General features: G+C 35.6%; 1 protein-coding gene across 3 annotated transcripts in view; it reads right to left on the reverse strand.

The window, feature by feature from the left end:
• Positions 1 to 1,446: 1,446 nt before the first annotated feature.
• Positions 1,447 to 20,458, reverse strand: part of znf438 (zinc finger protein 438) — a 116,886-nt gene continuing 97,874 nt past the window's right edge. Inside the window, exons 2-5 of one of the 3 annotated variants that reach the window (XM_061965951.1) lie at positions 16,047 to 16,099; positions 15,811 to 15,844; positions 2,753 to 4,426; positions 1,447 to 2,672 (exon numbers count right to left, since the gene is read on the reverse strand). In XM_061965951.1, the coding sequence (XP_061821935.1) occupies positions 2,090 to 2,672; positions 2,753 to 4,398 (2,229 nt within the window). In that variant the 5' untranslated portion in view covers positions 4,399 to 4,426; positions 15,811 to 15,844; positions 16,047 to 16,099 and the 3' untranslated portion in view covers positions 1,447 to 2,089. The remainder of the gene's footprint in view (positions 2,673 to 2,752; positions 4,427 to 15,810; positions 15,845 to 16,046; positions 16,100 to 20,458) is intronic. The other 2 variants (XM_061965950.1, XM_061965953.1) reach the window with 2 other exon arrangements.

Consider the following 20,458-nt stretch of genomic DNA (forward strand, 5'->3'; position numbering starts at 1 on the left):
AATTAAATCATTTGATTCAATTATTAATTTTGGTAATTTGAGTTTAATATTCAATAATTAAATTCAATTATTTAATTAAATTATTTGACTCCAGTATTTGGTTTAAATGTTTGATTCAAATATGTTATTTAAATATTTAAATAAATCATTTAAATCAATTATCAATTTCGATAATTTGAGTTTAATATTCAATAATTCAATTAAATAATTTAATTAAATATTTTGACTCCAGTGTTTGGTTTAAATGTTTGATTCAATTATATTATTTAAATATAATTAAATCATTTGATTGAATTATTAATTTAGATAATTTGAGTTTAATATTCAATAATTAAATTCAATTATTTAATTAAATTATTTGACTCCAGTATTTGGTTTAAATGTTTGATTCAATTATATTATTTAAATATAATTAAATCATTTGATTCAATTATTAATTTAGATAATTTGAGTTTAATATTCAATAATTAAATTCAATTATTTAATTAAATTATTTGACTCCAGTATTGGGTTTAAATGTTTGATTCAATTATATTATTTAAATATAACTAAATCATTTGATTCAATTATTAATTTCGATAATTTGAGTTTAATATTCAATAATTAAATTCAATTATTTAATTAAATTATATGACTCCAGTATTTGGTTTAAATGCTTGATTCAATTATGTTATTTAAATATTCAATTAAATCATTTGATTCAAACATTGAATTCAATTATTTGACTAAAATGTTTGATTCAATGATACAATTTGATTGTTCAATTCAACTATTTGGGAAAAATATTTGAGTCAATTATTGATTCAAATATTTGGTTTAAATGTTTGATTCAATTATGTTATTTAAATATTCAATTAAATCATTTAATTCAATTATTAATTTCGATAATTTGAGTTTAATATTCAATAATTCAATTCAATTATTTAATTAAATATTTTGACTCCAGTATTTGGTTTAAATGTTTGATTCAATTATGTTATTTAAATATTCAATTAAATCATTTGATTCAAATATTGAATTCAATTATTTGGCTAAAATGTTTGATTCAATGATACAACTTGATTGTTCAATTCAACTATTTGGGGAAAATATTTGAGTCAATTATTGATTCAAATATTTATTTCAATTATTTGACTAAAATGTTTGATTCAATGATACAATTTGATTGTTAAATCAAACTATTTGAGGAAAATATTTCATTTAAATAAAATATTTGAGTCAAATATTGATTCAAATATTTAATTCAATTACAATATTTGATTCAAGTTGTTGATTCAATCGTTCCATTGTATTATTCGACCCAAATATTTAAATTAATTATTAAATTACTTTTTTTGATTCAATTATTTAATATTTTACTTTTTTTTAATTCAATGTTTCAAAGTCAGATTGACTAAAAATATTTAATTTCATAATTTGATTTAAATATTTGATTCATCCCTTTGATTCAGTTAGTCAATTAAATTAAAAAAATGTATTCAATTATCTATCTAATTATTCAATCAAATAATTAATTGGAATGATTTAATTATATTTAATTAAATAATTGTATTTTTGTTTACATAATGTAACAGGGGCTATTTTTACATTTGACTTTTAGTTGGGCCAAGTATGAAAAGAAGGTTTGTGTACATTTAGGACACGAGAGTATTGGTAAGATGTCGTCATCCTGGGTCATCAACTTTTTCAAATATTCTTTTTGCAGACTAATTCCAGAGACATTCAAGCCAATATTAGTGTATGTACAGTAAATATATATTTGTATCCATTTGACATAAAATCCTAAACAAATTCAAAATTGTGCACTGAATTTCTTTCAAAATAATTCAGATTTCTGTGGTTTGATCCTTGCAGTCTGCGAAAAGGCTCGATCAAATCAACGATGAATATAATCAAGTGGATTAAAGGTCAATAGTAGATCACATCCACAATAATTAATGACGTGAGAATTTAAATTATTGAACGATATTTAAATAAGCCTTAAATTAAAAACAACCAAATGAAGAGAAAACTAATTTATATTTTCAGACTTCACTAAAAGTGATTTTTCACTTTCTGGTGAGGGGAAAAAGCAAGAAATGAGTTGGGTTCATAGCGAGGACGGAGAAGGTTCGTGCGGACTCAAAGCCGAGTCCAGATCCTCGTAGGCGTCCTCGTCTTCCAGGCCGCAGAAGGAGCTGAGGGCGGCCCACAGCAGGCCGGGCTGCTCGCAGTGATGGTGCCGCCTCCAGTGCTCCAGAACCTGGTCCTTGCAGTCCAACACCTGGCTGCACAGCACGCAGTTGAAGGCGGAAGCTCCCGCCAGCATCCGGAAGCCTTTGACGCCGCCGTCGTCGCCTCCGGTCCCGCGGTGCTGGAAGACGATGTGCCTCTTCAGTTTGGCGAAGGAGAAGAACTCCTCGTCGCAGCTGCCGCATTTGACCAGGTTGCACTTCTTCTCGTTGAGCTGCCGCCAGTAGTGCGCGGCGCGTTTGACCAGCTCCTTCTCCGGCTCCAGGCCGCCCGGCGTGGGTTGCCCCTCTTGAAGTCGGATCAGGACCTCCTCGCCGTGGACGTACAGGAGGTGCATCTTCATGTCAGCAAAAGTGGGGGTGACCACCTGGCAGCGGCCGCATTTGATCTGCAGCTCCACCGGTTCTTCGCGGTCCTCGTCCGACGTCTCCGAGTTGTCCCTGCTTGGGCGAGAGAAGCGGTGATGAGGTGGTTCACGCGGACAGACGGAAAGAACCGTACCGAGCAACAATGGTCTCACCCCTCCACGGCCGCGTGGTCCTCGTGATGTCTGATAGACGGCTCCACCGTGAGCAAGACCTTGTGCACCTCGCGCAGATGACTGAAGTACACGCCCACGTAGCCAAAGGACTTTTCGCAGAACTCGCAGCACAGAGACCGGCGCGGTCGGGCCTCAGAATGCTGGAGCTTCATGTGTGTGCTCAGGCTGGCGGAATGGGCGTACGCCTTGCGGCACACGGGGCAGACGTACGGCCGGGTGCTGGAGTGAGTGTTCATGTGGGTCTGCAGGTGGTGCTTGAACTGGAAGCAGCAGCTGCAGGTGGAACAACGATGAAGCGTGCGGCCGGCCACAAGGACTCTGGGATGGTAGGCTCCTTTCAGCTGCAAGGTGACCGGGTGTTGTTGGGGAGGACAATCCAAGTCCTTGGTCGCTTTGGGAGTTTGTACCAGCTCAACTTCTTGACCGTCCAAGGAACTAGCGGGTAAACTAACTAGCTGGGGCACGGTCTCCATCAGCAACACTGGTTTGGGTCGGATGGTGCGGTACTTCTTTGAAATCTCTAATTCTTGCTTGGAACTTGAAACAACGAGTGGTGGTTTTTCAGGTACCCTCCTACGGAAGAAGGACAAAGACCTCTTCTTCCGGGCCTCATATGCCAAGTCTTCCGCGGTCTTTCTCTTGCGTCCTCTCTTCTTTCCCGGCAGCTTCTGGAACGTTCCCGACACAAGTGAGCTCTTGGTTTGAGCTCGCGGAGATGAGGCCTCAGATGTTGGATCTTTGGGGCTCCTCGGACCAGCCTGGTTTAATAAATCCTTGTCTTGGGAGAGGTTGAGCTTGGCCGTTGGAATGAGAGTAGTCTTTGCTTTGGAGTAAGGGAGGATGGGCAGTTTACCTTTAGGAGGAGACGGGATGATTTGCAACGCTTTGCTGAAGATGGCTGGAGATAGAACGGCAATGCTTTTTGGAGGCTGAGCTGCAGGAGCCTTGGACTGACACATTCGCATCATCGAGCCACTTTGGTCCTGAGGCTTTCCTGGAGACACTTTGAGTGCAGTTGTCGGACTTGGAATAATTAATGTAGCAGGATGCTCGGCGTTCTCTGGCTCCAACTGCGACCCCGAGTACAGGACGGCGTTGTCCGGTAGCACCGCAGTGACGGATAAGTCAGAGCGGGCGTGGTCAAGGACAAGGACTTTCTCCGAGACTTCCTCCTTTGGAGTCACCTTGCACTCCCGTTTCTTTGTCTTCAACAACGATGAGGTTCCACTCGCAGGCGATGCCTCAGCAAGCCTTGAGGCAGTGTCCCCCCTTGCAGTTATGGGCGGTGGCCTCACCTTGTCTGTGGTCCCAGCTCTCCTCACTGGCTTGTATCTGGGAATGGGCAGCTTGAGATTCTTCTGAACCGACTGGCTATGTTGAGGTTGCTGTGGTGTCTGAGATGAGACAGAAGGGGGCAGCGCCACCAGAGAGAAGGTGCCATCCTGACCAGCTATTCGCATCAGTGCATAGTTTTGGGCGGGCACCACGATGGATTGAGGGCCAGAGCCTCCGGTAGCTTCAGGGAGGGCAGGGGGAGGCTGGCAGGAGAGGACGGCAGAGGCCGCCGGGGAAGGCACAAGGACCGAGGCCTTGGGGGCGATGCTACGGAACTGAAGGCTCTTCATTTGAAGGGCTGGATTTGCTGGCTAGCAGCTGAAAGATACAAAGACACGGGAGCAGCATGACTTGGCAGAAAGGCTCAAAGATGCAGACTGTCAAAATGACTTTAAAAGTCTTATATAAGTGTTATAATGAAGGCAACACATGATGTAAGTGTCTATATTAGCCTACTATCAAAATGACTTTAAAAGTCTTATATAAGTGTTATAATGAAGGCAACACATGATGTAAGTGTCTATATTAGCCTACTATCAAAATGACTTTAAAAGTCTTATATAAGTGTTATAATGAAGGCAACACATGATGTAAGTGTCTATATTAGCCTACTATCAAAATGACTTGTTATAAAACTCGATTATGTTCTCAAACTTGTTAACATTCTAAGACTATTTTATGTTCTCAAAGTTGTTATAAAACTCGCTTGTTCTCAAACGTGTTCTAAGACTTGCTTATGTTCTCAAACTCGTTTATGTTCTCAAACGTGTTCTAAGACTTGCTTATGTTCTCAAACTCGTTTATGTTCTCAAACGTGTTCTAAGACTTGCTTATGTTCTCAAACTCGTTTATGTTCTCAAACTCACTTGTGTTCTCAAACTTGTTCTAAGACTTGTTTATGTTCTCAAACTTGTTCTAAGACTCGCTTATGTTCTCAAACTTGTTCTAAGACTTGCTTATTTTCTCAAACTAGTTTATGTTCTCAAACTTGTTGTAAGACTCACTTATGTTCTCAAACTCGTTTATGTAGTCAAACTTTTCAAAGAATCACTTAAGTTCTAGGACTTGTTCCAATACTCACCTATGTTCTCAAACTTGTTTTAAGACTTGCTTATGTTCTAGGACTGGTACTAAGACTTGCTAATGCCCTAGGACTGGTTCTAAGACTTGCTTATGTTCTCAAACTCACTTATGTTCTCAAACTTGTTCTAAGACTTGCTTATGTTCTCAAACTCACTTATGTTCTCAAACTCATTTATGTTCTCAAACTCGTTTATGTTGTCAAACTTTTCAAAGAATCGCTTAGGTTCTAGGACTTGTTCTAATACTCACCTATGTTCTCAAACTTGTTTTAAGACTTGCTTATGTTCTAGGACTGGTTCTAAGACTTGCTAATGCCCTAGGACTGGTTCTAAGACTTGCTTATGTTCTCAAACTCACTTATGTTCTCAAACTTGTTCTAAGACTTGCTTATGTTCTCAAACTCACTTATGTTCTCAAACTCATTTATGTTGTGAAACTTTTCAAAGATTCGCTTAAGTTCTAGGACTTGTTCTAATACTCACCTATGTTCTCAAACTTGTTTTAAGACTTGCTTATGTTCTAGGACTGGTTCTAAGACTTGCTAATGCCCTAGGACTGGTTCTAAGACTTGCTTATGTTCTCAAACTCACTTATGTTCTCAAACATGTTCTGAGACTTGCTTATGTTCTCAAACTCACTTATGTTCTCAAACTTGTTCTAAAACTTGTTTATAATCTCAAACTTGTTCTAAGACTTGCTAATGCTCTAGGACTGGTTCTAAGACTTGCTTATATTCTCAAACTTGTTCTAAGACTTGTTTATGTTCTCAAATTTGTTCTAAGACTTGCTTATGTTCTCAAACTCACTTATGTTCTCAAACTTGTTCTAAGACTTGTTTATGTTCTCAAACCTGTTCTAAGACTTGCTTATGTTCTCAAACTCACTTATGTTCTCAAACTTGTTCTAAAACTTGTTTATAATCTCAAACTTGTTCTAAGACTTGCTTATGCTCTAGGACTGGTTCTAAGACTTGCTTATGTTCTCAAACTTGTTCTAAGACTTGTTTATGTTCTCAAATTTGTTCTAAGACTGGCCTATGTTCTCAAACTCACTTATGTTCTGAAACTTGTTCTAAGACTTGTTTATGTTCTCAAACTTGTTCTAAGACTTGTTTATGTTCTGAAACTTGTTCTAGGACTGGCCTATGTTCTCAAACTCACTTATGTTCTCAAACTTGTTCTAAGACTTGTTTATGTTCTGAAACTTGTTCTAAGACTTGTTTATGTTCTCAAACTTGTTCTAAGACTTGTTTATGTTCTCAAACCTGTTCTAAGACTTACTTATGTTCTCAAACTCACTTATGTTCTCAAATTTGTTCTAAGACTGGCCTATGTTCTCAAACTCACTTATGTTCTGAAACTTGTTCTAAGACTTGTTTATGTTCTCAAACTTGTTCTAAGACTTGTTTATGTTCTGAAACTTGTTCTAGGACTGGCCTATGTTCTCAAACTCACTTATGTTCTCAAACTTGTTCTAAGACTTGTTTATGTTCTGAAACTTGTTCTAAGACTTGTTTATGTTCTCAAACTTGTTCTAAGACTTGTTTATGTTCTCAAACCTGTTCTAAGACTTGCTTATGTTCTCAAACTCACTTATGTTCTCAAACTTGTTCTAAGACTTGTTTATGTTCTGAAACCTGTTCTAAGACTTGCTTATGTTCTCAAACTCACTTATGTTCTCAAACTTGTTCTAAGACTTGTTTATGTTTTCAAACCTGTTCTAAGACTTGCTTATGTTCTCAAACTCACTTATGTTCTCAAACTTGTTCTAAGACTTGTTTATGTTCTCAAACCTGTTCTAAGACTTGCTGATGCTCTCAAACTCACTTATGTTCTCAAACTTGTTCTAAGACTTGTTTATGTTCTCAAACCTGTTCTAAGACTTGCTTATGTTCTCAAACTCACTTATGTTCTCAAACTTGTTTATATCTCAAACTCGTTCTGAGACTTGCTTATGCTCTAGGACTGGTTCTAAGACTTGCTTATGTTCTCAAACTTGTTCTAAGACTTGTTTATGTTCTCAAATTTGTTCTAAGACTTGCTTATGTTATCAAACTTTTTCTAAGACTTGTTTATGTTCTCAAATTTGGTCTAAGACTGGCCTATGTTCTCAAACTCACTTATGTTCTCAAACTTGTGCTAAGACTTGTTTATGTTCTGAAACTTGTTCTAAGACTTGTTTATGTTCTAAGACTGGCCTATGTTCTCAAACTCACTTATGTTCTGAAACTTGTTTATATCTCAAACTTGTTCTAAGACTTGCTTATGCTCTAGGACTGGTTCTAAGACTTGCTTATGTTCTCAAACTTGTTCTAAGACTTGTTTATGTTCTCAAATTTGTTCTAAGACTTGCTTATGTTATCAAACTTTTTCTAAGACTTGTTTATGTTCTCAAATTTGGTCTAAGACTGGCCTATGTTCTCAAACTCACTTATGTTCTGAAACTTGTTTATATCTCAAACTTGTTCTAAGACTTGCTTATGCTCTAGGACTGGTTCTAAGACTTGTTTATGTTCTCAAATTTGTTCTAAGACTTGCTTATGTTCTCAAACTTGTTCTAAGACTTGTTTATGTTCTCAAATTTGTTCTAAGACTGGCCTATGTCCTCAAAATCACTTATGTCCTCAAACTTGTTCTAAGACTTGTTTATGTTCTGAAACTTGTTCTAAGACTTGCTTAAGTTCTCAAACTTGTTCTAAGACTTGTTTATGTTCTCAAACCTGTTCTAAGACTTGCTTATGTTCTCAAACTCACTTATGTTCTCAAACTTGTTCTAAGACTTGCTTATGTTCTCAAACTCACTTATGTTCTCAAACTTGTTCTAAAACTTGTTTATATCTCAAACTCGTTCTGAGACTTGCTTATGCTCTAGGACTGGTTCTAAGACTTGCTTATGTTCTCAAACTTGTTCTAAGACTTGTTTATGTTCTCAAATTTGTTCTAAGACTTGCTTATGTTTTCAAACTTGTTCTAAGACTTGGTTATGTTCTCAAATCTGTACTAAGACTTGCTTATGTTCTCAAACTTGTTCTAAGACTTGTTTATGTTCTCAAATTTGTTCTAAGACTGGCCTATGTTCTCAAACTCACTTATGTTCTGAAACTTGTTCTAAGACTTGTTTATGTTCTCAAACTTGTTCTAAGCCTTGCTTATGTTCTCAAACTTGTTCTAAGACTGGCCTATGTTCTCAAACTCACTTATGTTCTGAAACTTGTTGTAAGACTTGTTTATGTTCTGAAACTTGTTCTAAGACTTGTTTATGTTCTGAAACTTGTTCTAAGACTGGCCTATGTTCTCAAACTCACTTATGTTCTGAAACTTGTTCTAAGACTTGTTTATGTTCTCAAACTTGTTCTAAGACTTGCTTATGTTCTCAAACTTGTTCTAAGACTTGCTTATGTTCTCAAACTCACTTATATTCTCAAACTTGTTCTAAGACTTGTTTATGTTCTGAAACTTGTTCTAGGACTGGCCTAAGTTCTCAAAGGCAGACCTCTGTGCAAGTAAAGGATAGTGGAGTGTCCTGCAACAGGAAGAGTTGTTATAAAGAATGTAGAGCAGAGAGAGAAAGAGAAAGAGGAGACAGATGATCAGATGAAGTCAAAAGGTGAGGAAGCATGTTGATGTGTGCATATTGATGTGTGCTGGAGGTCACAGTTCACCAGGAGGACACGCACGTGTGTGTGTGTGTGTCTAGTGTGTGTGTGTGTGTGTGTGTGTGTGTGTGTGTGTGTGTCTAGTGTGTGTGTGGGGGGGGGGGGGGGGGGGCATGCATGTAGTGAGCATATAAAAGTTTGGCTGACATGTAAAAGAATAAAATAAGAAGATGGCAGACGAGACTTTAACAACATGCTGAGTCGGCTTAAAGTTGGAATAAAAACAAGATGGAGAATTTCTCTTGAGAAGTTCCAAATGTGTTCTCATGTGTGATCGTCTTCATTGATGACATCTTCCTGCCTGACAATATCATCTAGTACATGACTTCTTACATTAAATATCATCTAGTACATGACTTCTTACATTAAATATCATCTAGTACATGACTTCTTACATTAAATATCATCTAGTACATGACTTCTTACATTAAATATCATCTAGTACATGACTTCTTACATTAAATATCATCTAGTACATGACTTCTTACATTAAATATCATCTAGTACATGACTTCTTACATTAAATATCATCTAGTACACGACTTCTTACATTAAATATCATCTAGTACATGACTTCTTACATTAAATATCATCTAGTACATGACTTCTTACATTAAATAGCATCTAGTACATGACTTCTTACATTAAATATCATCTAGTACATGACTTCTTACATTAAATATCATCTAGTACATGACTTCTTACATTAAATATCATCTAGTACATGACTTCTTACATTAAATATCATCTAGTACATGACTTCTTACATTATATATCATCTAGTACATGACTTCTTACATTAAATATCATCTAGTACATGACTTCTTACATTAAATATCATCTAGTACATGACTTCTTACATTAAATATCATCTAGTACATGACTTCTTACATTAAATATCATCTAGTACATGACTTCTTACATTAAATATCATCTAGTACATGACTTCTTACATTAAATATCATCTAGTACATGACTTCTTACATTAAATATCATCTAGTACATGACTTCTTACATTAAATATCATCTAGTACATGACTTCTTACATTAAATATCATCTAGTACATGACTTCTTACATTAAATATCATCTAGTACACAACTTCTTACATTAAATATCATCTACTACATGACTTCTTACATTAAATATCATCTAGTACATGACTTCTTACATTAAATATCATCTACTACATGACTTCTTACATTAAATATCATCTAGTACATGACTTCTTACATTAAATATCATCTAGTACATGACTTCTTACATTAAATATCATCTACTACATGACTTCTTACATTAAATATCATCTAGTACATGACTTCTTACATTAAATATCATCTAGTACACGACTTCTTACATTAAATATCATCTAGTACACGACTTCTTACATTAAATATCATCTAGTACATGACTTCTTACATTAAATATCATCTAGTACATGACTTCTTACAGAGTACTATTAAATATCATCTAGTACATGACTTCTTACAGAGTACTATTAAATATCATCTAGTACATGACTTCTTACAGAGTACTATTAAATATCATCTAGTACATGACTTCTTACATTAAATATCATCTAGTACATGACTTCTTACATTAAATATCATCTAGTACATGACTTCTTACATTAAATATCATCTAGTACATGACTTCTTACATTAAATATCATCTAGTATATGACTTCTTACATTAAATATCATCTAGTACATGACTTCTTACAGAGTACTATTAAATATCATCTAGTACACAACTTCTTACAGAGTACTATTAAATATCATCTAGTACATGACTTCTTACAGAGTACTATTAAATATCATCTAGTACATGACTTCTTACAGAGTACTATTAAATATCATCTAGTACATGACTTCTTACAGAGTACTATTAAATATCATCTAGTACATGACTTCTTACATTAAATATCATCTAGTACATGACTTCTTACATTAAATATCATCTAGTACATGACTTCTTACATTAAATATCATCTAGTACATGACTTCTTACATTAAATATCATCTAGTACATGACTTCTTACAGAGTACTATTAAATATCATCTAGTACACAACTTCTTACAGAGTACTATTAAATATCATCTAGTACATGACTTCTTACAGAGTACTATTAAATATCATCTAGTACATGACTTCTTACAGAGTACTATTAAATATCATCTAGTACATGACTTCTTACAGAGTACTATTAAATATCATCTAGTACATGACTTCTTACAGAGTACGATTAAATATCATCTAGTACATGACTTCTTACAGAGTACTATTAAATATCATCTAGTACATGACTTCTTACAGAGTACTATTAAATATCATCTAGTACATGACTTCTTACAGAGTACTATTAAATACCATCTAGTACATGACTTCTTACAGAGTACTATTAAATATCATCTAGTACATGACTTCTTACAGAGTACTATTAAATATCATCTAGTACATGACTTCTTACAGAGTAAACATGCAATGTGTGTGTACTATTCCTAACAGGATCTTTTTTGTGACTGAACCTTATTTGTAACTCAACCTTATTTTAAAAGAACTGTTTTTTGTAACTAAACTTTTATGTAACTGAATCTTACTTGTAACAGAACTGTTTTTTTGTAACTGAACCTTATTTCTGACTGAACTTTATTTGTAGCACAACCTTTTTTGTGACTGAACCTTTTTTGTAACTGAACCTTATTAGTAGCAGAATCTTCTTTGGAACTAAACCATTTTTTGTAACTGAATATTTTTGTAACTAAATATTCTTGTAACAACCTTATTTGTGACTGAGCCTTTTTTGGAACTGAACCGTTTTGTAGCTGAACCTTTTTGTAATTAAGCCGTTTTTGTAACTGAACATTTTTTGTAACTTAACCATTTTTTTTGTAACTGAACCTTTTTGTATCGGAATATTTTTGTAACTGAACCTTGTTTGTCATTGAACATTTATGTAACTGAACCTTATTTCTGACTGAACTTTATTTGTAGCCCAACCTTTTTTGTGACTGAACCTTTTTTGTAACTTAACCTTATTTGTAGCAGAATCTTCTTTGTAACTAAACCATTTTTTGTAACTGAATATTTTTGTAACTAAATATTCTTGTAACAACCTTATTTGTGACTGAGCCTTTTTTAAAACTGAACCTTGTTTGTCATTGAACATTTATGTAACTGAACCTTATTTCTGACTGAACTTTATTTGTAGCACAACCTTATTTGTGACTGAACCTTTTTTGTAACTGAACCTTATTTGTAGCAGAATCTTCTTTGTAACTAAACCATTTTTTGTAACTGAATATTTTTGCAACAAAATATTCTTGTAACAACCTTATTTGTGACTGAACCGTTTTGTAGCTGAACCTTTTTGTAATTAAGCCGTTTTTGTAACTGAACATTTTTTGTAACTTAACCATTTTTTTTGTCACTGAACCTTTTTGTACCGGAATATTTTTGTAACTGAACCTTATTTGTGACTGAATCTTTTTGGTAACTGAACCTTTTTTGTAACTAAACTCTTTTGTAACTGAACATTTTTGTAAATGAACCTTATTTGCAACTAAACCTTATTTGAGGCAGAACCTTTTTTGTAACTAAGCCATTTTTTTTTTACTGAACTTTTTTTTTTTAACTGAACCTTATTTGTGACTCAGCCTTTTTTTGTAATGGAACCTTCTTTGTAACTGAACATTTTTGTAACATTTATGTAACCGAACCTTATTTGTAACTGAACTTTATTTGTAGCACAACCTTTTTTGTGACTGAACCTTTTTTGTAACTGAAACTTATTAGTAGCAGAATCTTCTTTGTAACTAAACCATTTTTTGTAACTGAATATTTTTGTAACTAAATATTCTTGTAACAACCTTATTTGTGACTGAACCGTTTTGTAGCTGAACCTTTTTGTAATTAAGCCGTTTTTGTAACTGAACATTTTTTGTAACTTAACCATTTTTTTTGTCACTGAACCTTTTTGTACCAGAATATTTTTGTAACTGAACCTTATTTGTGACTGAATCTTTTTGGTAACTGAACCTTTTTTGTAACTAAACTCTTTTGTAACTGAACATTTTTGTAAATGAACCTTATTTGCAACTAAACCTTATTTGAGGCAGAACCTTTTTTGTAACTAAGCCATTTTTTTTTAACTGAACTTTTTTTTTTTTAACTGAACCTTATTTGTGACTCAGCCTTTTTTTGTAATGGAACCTTCTTTGTAACTGAACATTTTTGTAACATTTATGTAACCGAACCTTATTTGTAACTGAACTTTATTTGTAGCACAACCTTTTTTGTGACTGAACCTTTTTTGTAACTGAAACTTATTAGTAGCAGAATCTTCTTTGTAACTAAACCATTTTTTGTAACTGAATATTTTTGTAACTAAATATTCTTGTAACAACCTTATTTGTGACTGAACCGTTTTGTAGCTGAACCTTTTTGTAATTAAGCCGTTTTTGTAACTCAACATTTTTTTTAACTTAACCATTTTTTTTGTCACTGAACCTTTTTGTACCGGAATATTTTTGTAACTGAACCTTATTTGTGACTGAATCTTTTTGGTAACTGAACCTTTTTTGTAACTAAACTCTTTTGTAACTGAACATTTTTGTAAATGAACCTTATTTGCAACTAAACCTTATTTGAGGCAGAACCTTTTTTGTAACTAAGCCATTTTTTTTTAACTGAACTTTTTTTTTTTTAACTGAACCTTATTTGTGACTCAGCCTTTTTTGTAATGGAACCTTCTTTGTAACTGAACATTTTGGTAACATTTATGTAACCGAACCTTATTTGTAACTGAACTTTACTTGTAACAGAACTGTTTTTTGTAACTGAACCATGTTTGTCATTGAACATTTATGTAACTGAACCTTATTTCTGACTGAACTTTATTTGTAGCACAACCTTATTTGTGACTGAACCTTTTTTGTAACTGAACCTTATTAGTAGCAGAATCTGCGTTGTAACTAAACCATTTTTTGTAACTGAATATTTTTGTAACTAAATATTCTTGTAACAACCTTATTTGTGACTGAGCCTTTTTTGGAACTGAACCGTTTTGTAGCTGAACCTTTTTGTAATCAAGCCGTTTTTGTAACTGAACATTTTTTGTAACTTAACCATTTTTTTGTAACTGAACCTTTTTGTACCGGAATATTTTTGAACCTTGTTTGTCATTGAACATTTATGTAACTGAACCTTATTTCTGACTGAACTTTATTTGTCGCACAACCTTTTTTGTGACTGAACCTATTTTGTGACTGAACCTTATTTGTAGCAGAATCTTCTTTGTAACTAAACCATTTTTTGTAACTGAATATTTTTGTAACTAAATATTCTTGTAACAACCTTATTTGTGACTGAACCGTTTTGTAGCTGAACCTTTTTGTAATTAAGCCGTTTTTGTAACTGAACATTTTTTGTAACTTAACCTTTTTTTTGTAACTGAACCTTTTTGTACTGGAATATTTTTGTAACTGAACCTTATTTGTGACTAAATCTTTTTGGTAACTGAACCTTTTTTGTAACTAAACTCTTTTGTAACTGAACATTTTTGTAAATGAACCTTATTTGCAACTAAACCTTATTTGAGGCAGAACCTTTTTTGTAACTAAGCCATTTTTTTAACTGAACTTTTTTTTTTTTTTAATTGAACCTTATTTGTGACTCAGCCTTTTTTGTAATGGAACCTTCTTTGTAACTGAACATTTTTGTAACATTTATGTAACCGAACCTTATTTGTAACTGAACTTTACTTGTAACAGAACTGTTTTTTGTAACTGAACCATGTTTGTCATTGAACATTTATGTAACTGAACCTTATTTCTGACTGAACTTTATTTGTAGCACAACCTTATTTGTGACTGAACCTTTTTTGTAACTGAACCTTATTAGTAGCAGAATCTTCTTTGTAACTAAACCATTTTTTGTAACTGAATATTTTTGTAACTAAATATTCTTGTAACAGCCTTATTTGTGACTGAGCCTTTTTTGGAACTGAACCGTTTTGTAGCTGAACCTTTTTGTAATTAAGCCGTTTTTGTAACTGAACATTTTTTGTAACTTAACCATTTTTTTGGTAACTGAACCTTTTTGTACCGGAATATTTTTGAACCTTGTTTGTCATTGAACATTTATGTAACTGAACCTTATTTCTGACTGAACTTTATTTGTCGCACAACCTTTTTTGTGACTGAACCTATTTTGTGACTGAACCTTATTTGTAGCAGAATCTTCTTTGTAACTAAACCATTTTTTGTAACTGAATATTTTTGTAACTAAATATTCTTGTAACAACCTTATTTGTGACTGAACCGTTTTGTAGCTGAACCTTTTTGTAATTAAGCCGTTTTTGTAACTGAACATTTTTTGTAACTTAACCATTTTTTTTTTTGTAACTGAACCTTTTTGTACCGGAATATTTTTGTAACGGAACCTTATTTGTGACTGAATCTTTTTGGTAACTGAACCTTTTTTTGTAACTAAACTGTTTTTGTAACTGATCATTTTTCTGACTGAATCTTATTTGTGAAGAAACATTTTTGTAAATGAACCTTTTAAAAAAAAAAAAAATACAGACCCTTATTTGTTACTGAACTTTATACGTATTAAAAGTAAAAAAAAAAGAAGATGGACAATGATGAAGTGCAGGAGAAACCTTCATGTTGCAAAGTCTTGCCTAAGCTTTTAATCTGCCGCTAAATCCCCAGCAAACAGAAGGAAGGAAGGAGGAGAGGAGGAAGGAGGAGAGGATAGGAGAGGAGGAAGGATGGCAGGAAATTGAAAAAAAAAAGCGTGATGTGTGGATAAATGAGCTATTTTTATAACCAGGTCAGCGCGAGCTGAGGGATGTTTTTCTCTCCTGGGAAATGGAGAAAACACAAGCTGTGATGTATTTTGTTGTGCTTTGTGACCTCCATCACCAGGAGGGGGGGGGGGGGGGGGGGGGGGGGCTTCACCTGTGGCCATCCCTGTTGCTATGGTAACTGACACCTGGACACGGACACGTCAAGAAGGTCCAAGTCCGTCAAGAAGAAGACCAAAGTAAAAAAAAGGTTCATTTTGTACTTGCCCGTCACACATTGGAAGAGTTCAATGTTGACTCTCATTACAAACTTTTTCATTTCAAACTGACTCCAAAAAATAATCATCAATCAAAATCATTCTTCTTAGGAATTATTGACCACAACTTTACCTGTGGATGATGTCATCCTCATTCATGTTGCTGCTGCACATCTGCACTCTGCCCTGCAAACACACCACATATTTACTTACTGCCCTGCAAACACAACACATATTTAATTGCTGCCCTGCAAACACAACACATATTTACTTACTGCCCTGCAAACACACCACATATTTACTTACTGCCCTGCAAACACAACACATATTTAATTGCTGCCCTTTCAAACACATCACATATTTACTTACTGCCCTGCAAACACAACGCATATTTAATTACTGCCCTGCAAACACAACGCATATTTACTTACTGCCCTGCAAACACAACACATATTTACTTACTGCCCTGCAAACAAAACACATATTTAATTACTGCCCTGCAAACACACCACATATTTAATTACTGCCCTTTCAAACACATCACATATTTACTTACTGCCCTGCAAACACAACGCATATTTAATTACTGCCCTGCAAACACAACACATATTTAATTACTGCCCTGCAAACACAACACATATTTACTTACTGCCCTGCAAACACAACACATATTTACTTACTGCCCTGCAAACACACCATATATTTACTTACTGCCCTGCAAACACAACACATATTTAATTACTGCCCTGCAAACACAACACATATTTACTTACTGCCCTGCAAACACACCACCCATTTACTTACTGCCCTGAAAACACACCACATATGTAATTACTGCTCTGCAAACACACCACATATTTACTTATTGTCCTGCAAACACAACACATATTTACTTACTGCCCTGCAAACACAACACATATTTAATTACTGCCCTTTCAAACACATCACATATTTACTTACTGCCCTGCAAACACACCACATATTTACTTACTGCCCTGCAAACACACCACATATTTACTTACTGCCCTGCAAACACACCACATATTTACTTACTGCCCTGCAAACACACCACATATTTAATTACTGCCCTGCAAACACAACACATATTTAAATACTGCCCTGCAAACACACCACATAATTACGTACTGCCCTGCAAACACAACACATATTTACTTACTGCCCTGCAAACACAACACATATTTACTTACTGCCCTGAAAACACACCACATATTTAATTACTGCCCTGTAAACACACCACATATTTACTTACTGCCCTGCAAACACAACACATATTTACTTACTGCCCTGCAAACACACCACATATTTACTTACTGCCCTGCAAACACACCACGTATTTAATTACTGCCCTGCAAACACACCACATATTTAATTACTGCCCTGCAAACACCACATATTTACTTACTGTCCTCCAAACACACCACATATTTACTTACTGCCCTGCAAACACACCACATATTTACTTACTGCCCTGCAAACACACCACCTATTTACTTACTGCCCTGCAAACACACCACATATTTACTTACTGCCCTACATACACACCACATATTTAATTACTGCCCTGCAAACACACCACATATTCACTTACTGCCCTGCAAACACACCACATATTTACTTACTGCCCTGCAAACACACCACATATTTACTTTCACATCCCCATGGCAGTAAAATGGCAACAAGTTGATTTCCTAAAGAAGGTGTCACACAGAACTTTCATCAGTAGACTCCTAATTAGTCTACATTATGAATGAATATTATTTATCATAATAATGAATGATTATTATTAATGGTGTGTGTGTTTGCGTCGATGACGGTCAAAGCCCCGCCCCCTCAAGGCTATAAACCAATGGGAAGCGCCGAGTGTGTTTGGTCGTGAAATTGTTCAACGATAAATCCATGAAAAGAAAGGAGGTGAAACATCTCTTGCTTGCATGAGAGCATTCTCACACACACACACACACACACACACACACACACACACACACACACACACACACACACACACACACACACACACACACACACACACACACACACACACACTCAGTCACATGAAATAAATGAGTGAATTATTCATTGAACACACTTGATGCTCCTCCAACAAGCTTGTTAGAGCAAGTCAGGAGCAAAGCGGCGGCGGCGACGACTCAGCGGAACCTGCGGGGGGGGGGGGGGTGGTTGTGAGAGGGGGGGTGTTGGGGCTAACGTGAGGTGACACCTCCTTTGTTTCCATCAGGAAGCAGCGGCGTTCACACGCTCACGTCGGCACACGCGGAGAAGAAATGCCTTTTTATGGCATATTCATGGAGTCATGGCTGGACTTGTCAGGTCAATTATTGAAGACGGTTTGTGTTTTGCCGCGTCGGCTGAATTCCAAAAGGAAAAAACAGGACACTTCACACACACCTTCTTCTTCATAGCGACTGTCAGGTGCACACTAATTACACATTCATAATTATTCACTACTTTATAAAATGTATTAAAAATGTTTGTTTTAAAATTCCTATTTTTATTTCCAATTTTTATACAAATCAATTGAAATTAAAGCTGCAAGCAGCGTTGGTCGGGCCCGCGTATTTGGCAGGTGCTAGTCCTAAGTGTCCCAATACTTTTGTCTACTTGTAGTCTGAAGTGTCCCAAGACTTTTGTGTAGTGTACCTACCTTGTCTGCATTGTGTGGGCACGTTGGTGCTTCCTGCTTTTGAGCAGCCATCTTAAAAAAATAGCAGCGCAGCGGGTCTTTGAAGGGTCATAAAATCAAAACCGGAGCAGGTATTAAAACGCTGTTCTATACTTTTATACACAAGGGTTCAATCTCTCTCCTGTGTTAGTTTGAAGCCTAATCGACAAACGCGCTCAGAGGAGATAGATTTTGAAGGAAGATGACCGGTTTTTACAAAAAATTTTGTTTTGAAGGGGGAATAGTAAACTTCCTGTTGATTTTTGCTGGGGGTTGTCTAAGTGAGACCTACATTGAAGTTTTTGTTTCATGTCTCTCCGACCTTCCCAGTGGGAGTTACAGGCAGTTTTGTCATTTTTTTCTTCCGAGGAGCAGTTTTTTCTCCGTTTTATTAAAAAAATTGCTCTGGAGCGCACTTTTTAAATTTGGGGTTAGGTTTTTTTATTAGATCGCAATTTCTGCTAGTCCTGATGTGTGTGTTCAGTTCAGTGAGTTTTGAAGCATGTTAAGGGGGTCAAATTACAGCTCAAAGAGGCAAAAGTTGACCGGTTTTTACAAAAATGTTGTTTTGAAGGGGGAATAGCAAACTTCCTGTTGATTTTTGCTGGGGGTTGTCAATTTATGAAATGTAGGTCTAAGTGAGACCTACATTGAAGTTTTTGTTTCATGTCTCTCCGACCTTCCCAGTGGGAGTTACAGGCAGTTTTGTAATTTTTTTCTTCCGAGGAGCAGTTTTTTCTCCGTTTTATTAAAAAATTGCTCTAGAGCGCAATTTTTAAATTTGGGGTTAGGTTTTTTTATTAGATCACAAATTTCTGCTAGTCCTGATGTGTGTGTTCAGTTCGGTGAGTTTTGAAGCATGTTAAGGGGGTCAAATTACAGCTCAAAGAGGCAAAAGTACTTTTTTGTCTTGAAGGGGGAATTGCCAACTTCCTGTTGATTTTAGCCCAAGGATATACAATTATGAAAACTAGGTCTAAGTCAGACCTACATAGAGGATTTTGTTTCATGTCTTTCCGATCTTCCTAGTAGGAGTTACAGGCAGTCTGTTTTTTTTTTTTCCTAGGGAGCGCAATTTTGAGTTTTGGGGTTCGGTTTTTTATTAAAAGACAATTTTCGCAGGTCCTGATGTGTGGGTCAAATATGGTGAGTTTTGAAGCATGTTAAGTGGGTCAAATTAGTGCTCAAAGAGGCGGCGGAAGAATAAGAAAGAAAGAATAAAACCTTACAAATACAATAGGTCCTTATGTCCCATTGCATAAGGACTCCCTGGGGGAGTCCTTATGCAATGGGCCATGCGGGCCCTAAAAATATGTTTTCAGGATCTTTTCTAAACTGTAACCTGTTTTATGCCAAATAATACGATTGGCTTGAATGGCGAATCCACTCTGAATGGAATCATCACCTCCGCTCCGGCCGGACTAATCTCCTCCAACCTCCGAGGACAAAGCTACAAACTATGGGAGACCGGGCTTTGTGCTCCACCCAGGGCCGGCCCGTGGCATAGGCCGTATAGGCAAATGCTAAGGGCGCCGTCCATCAGGGGGCGCCACGCCAGTGCCACAAATGTTGGAGAAAAAAAAAAGAAAAAAAGAAAAAAAAAGTTGGTACTATTATTTCTAAATACAAAAAATAATCCCACGTTAATTAAAATGCAAAGTAAAGCCTAATTAATAGAAATATTATTTGTTACAACATTACGCCCCCCCCCCCCCCCCGCACGGTGCGCCCCCTCCCTTCCCGTATCATGACTCTTTGTGGACGTCACCACATCAAAAAAATCAACACAAGATGTCAAAACGGCCAAAACTGTCAGGTGCCCAGGGAAGAAAAAAGAGAAAAGA

The sequence above is a fragment of the Nerophis lumbriciformis genome, linkage group LG07, assembly GCF_033978685.3.
Source record: "Nerophis lumbriciformis linkage group LG07, RoL_Nlum_v2.1, whole genome shotgun sequence".
Taxonomy (NCBI): Eukaryota; Metazoa; Chordata; class Actinopteri; order Syngnathiformes; family Syngnathidae; genus Nerophis; species Nerophis lumbriciformis.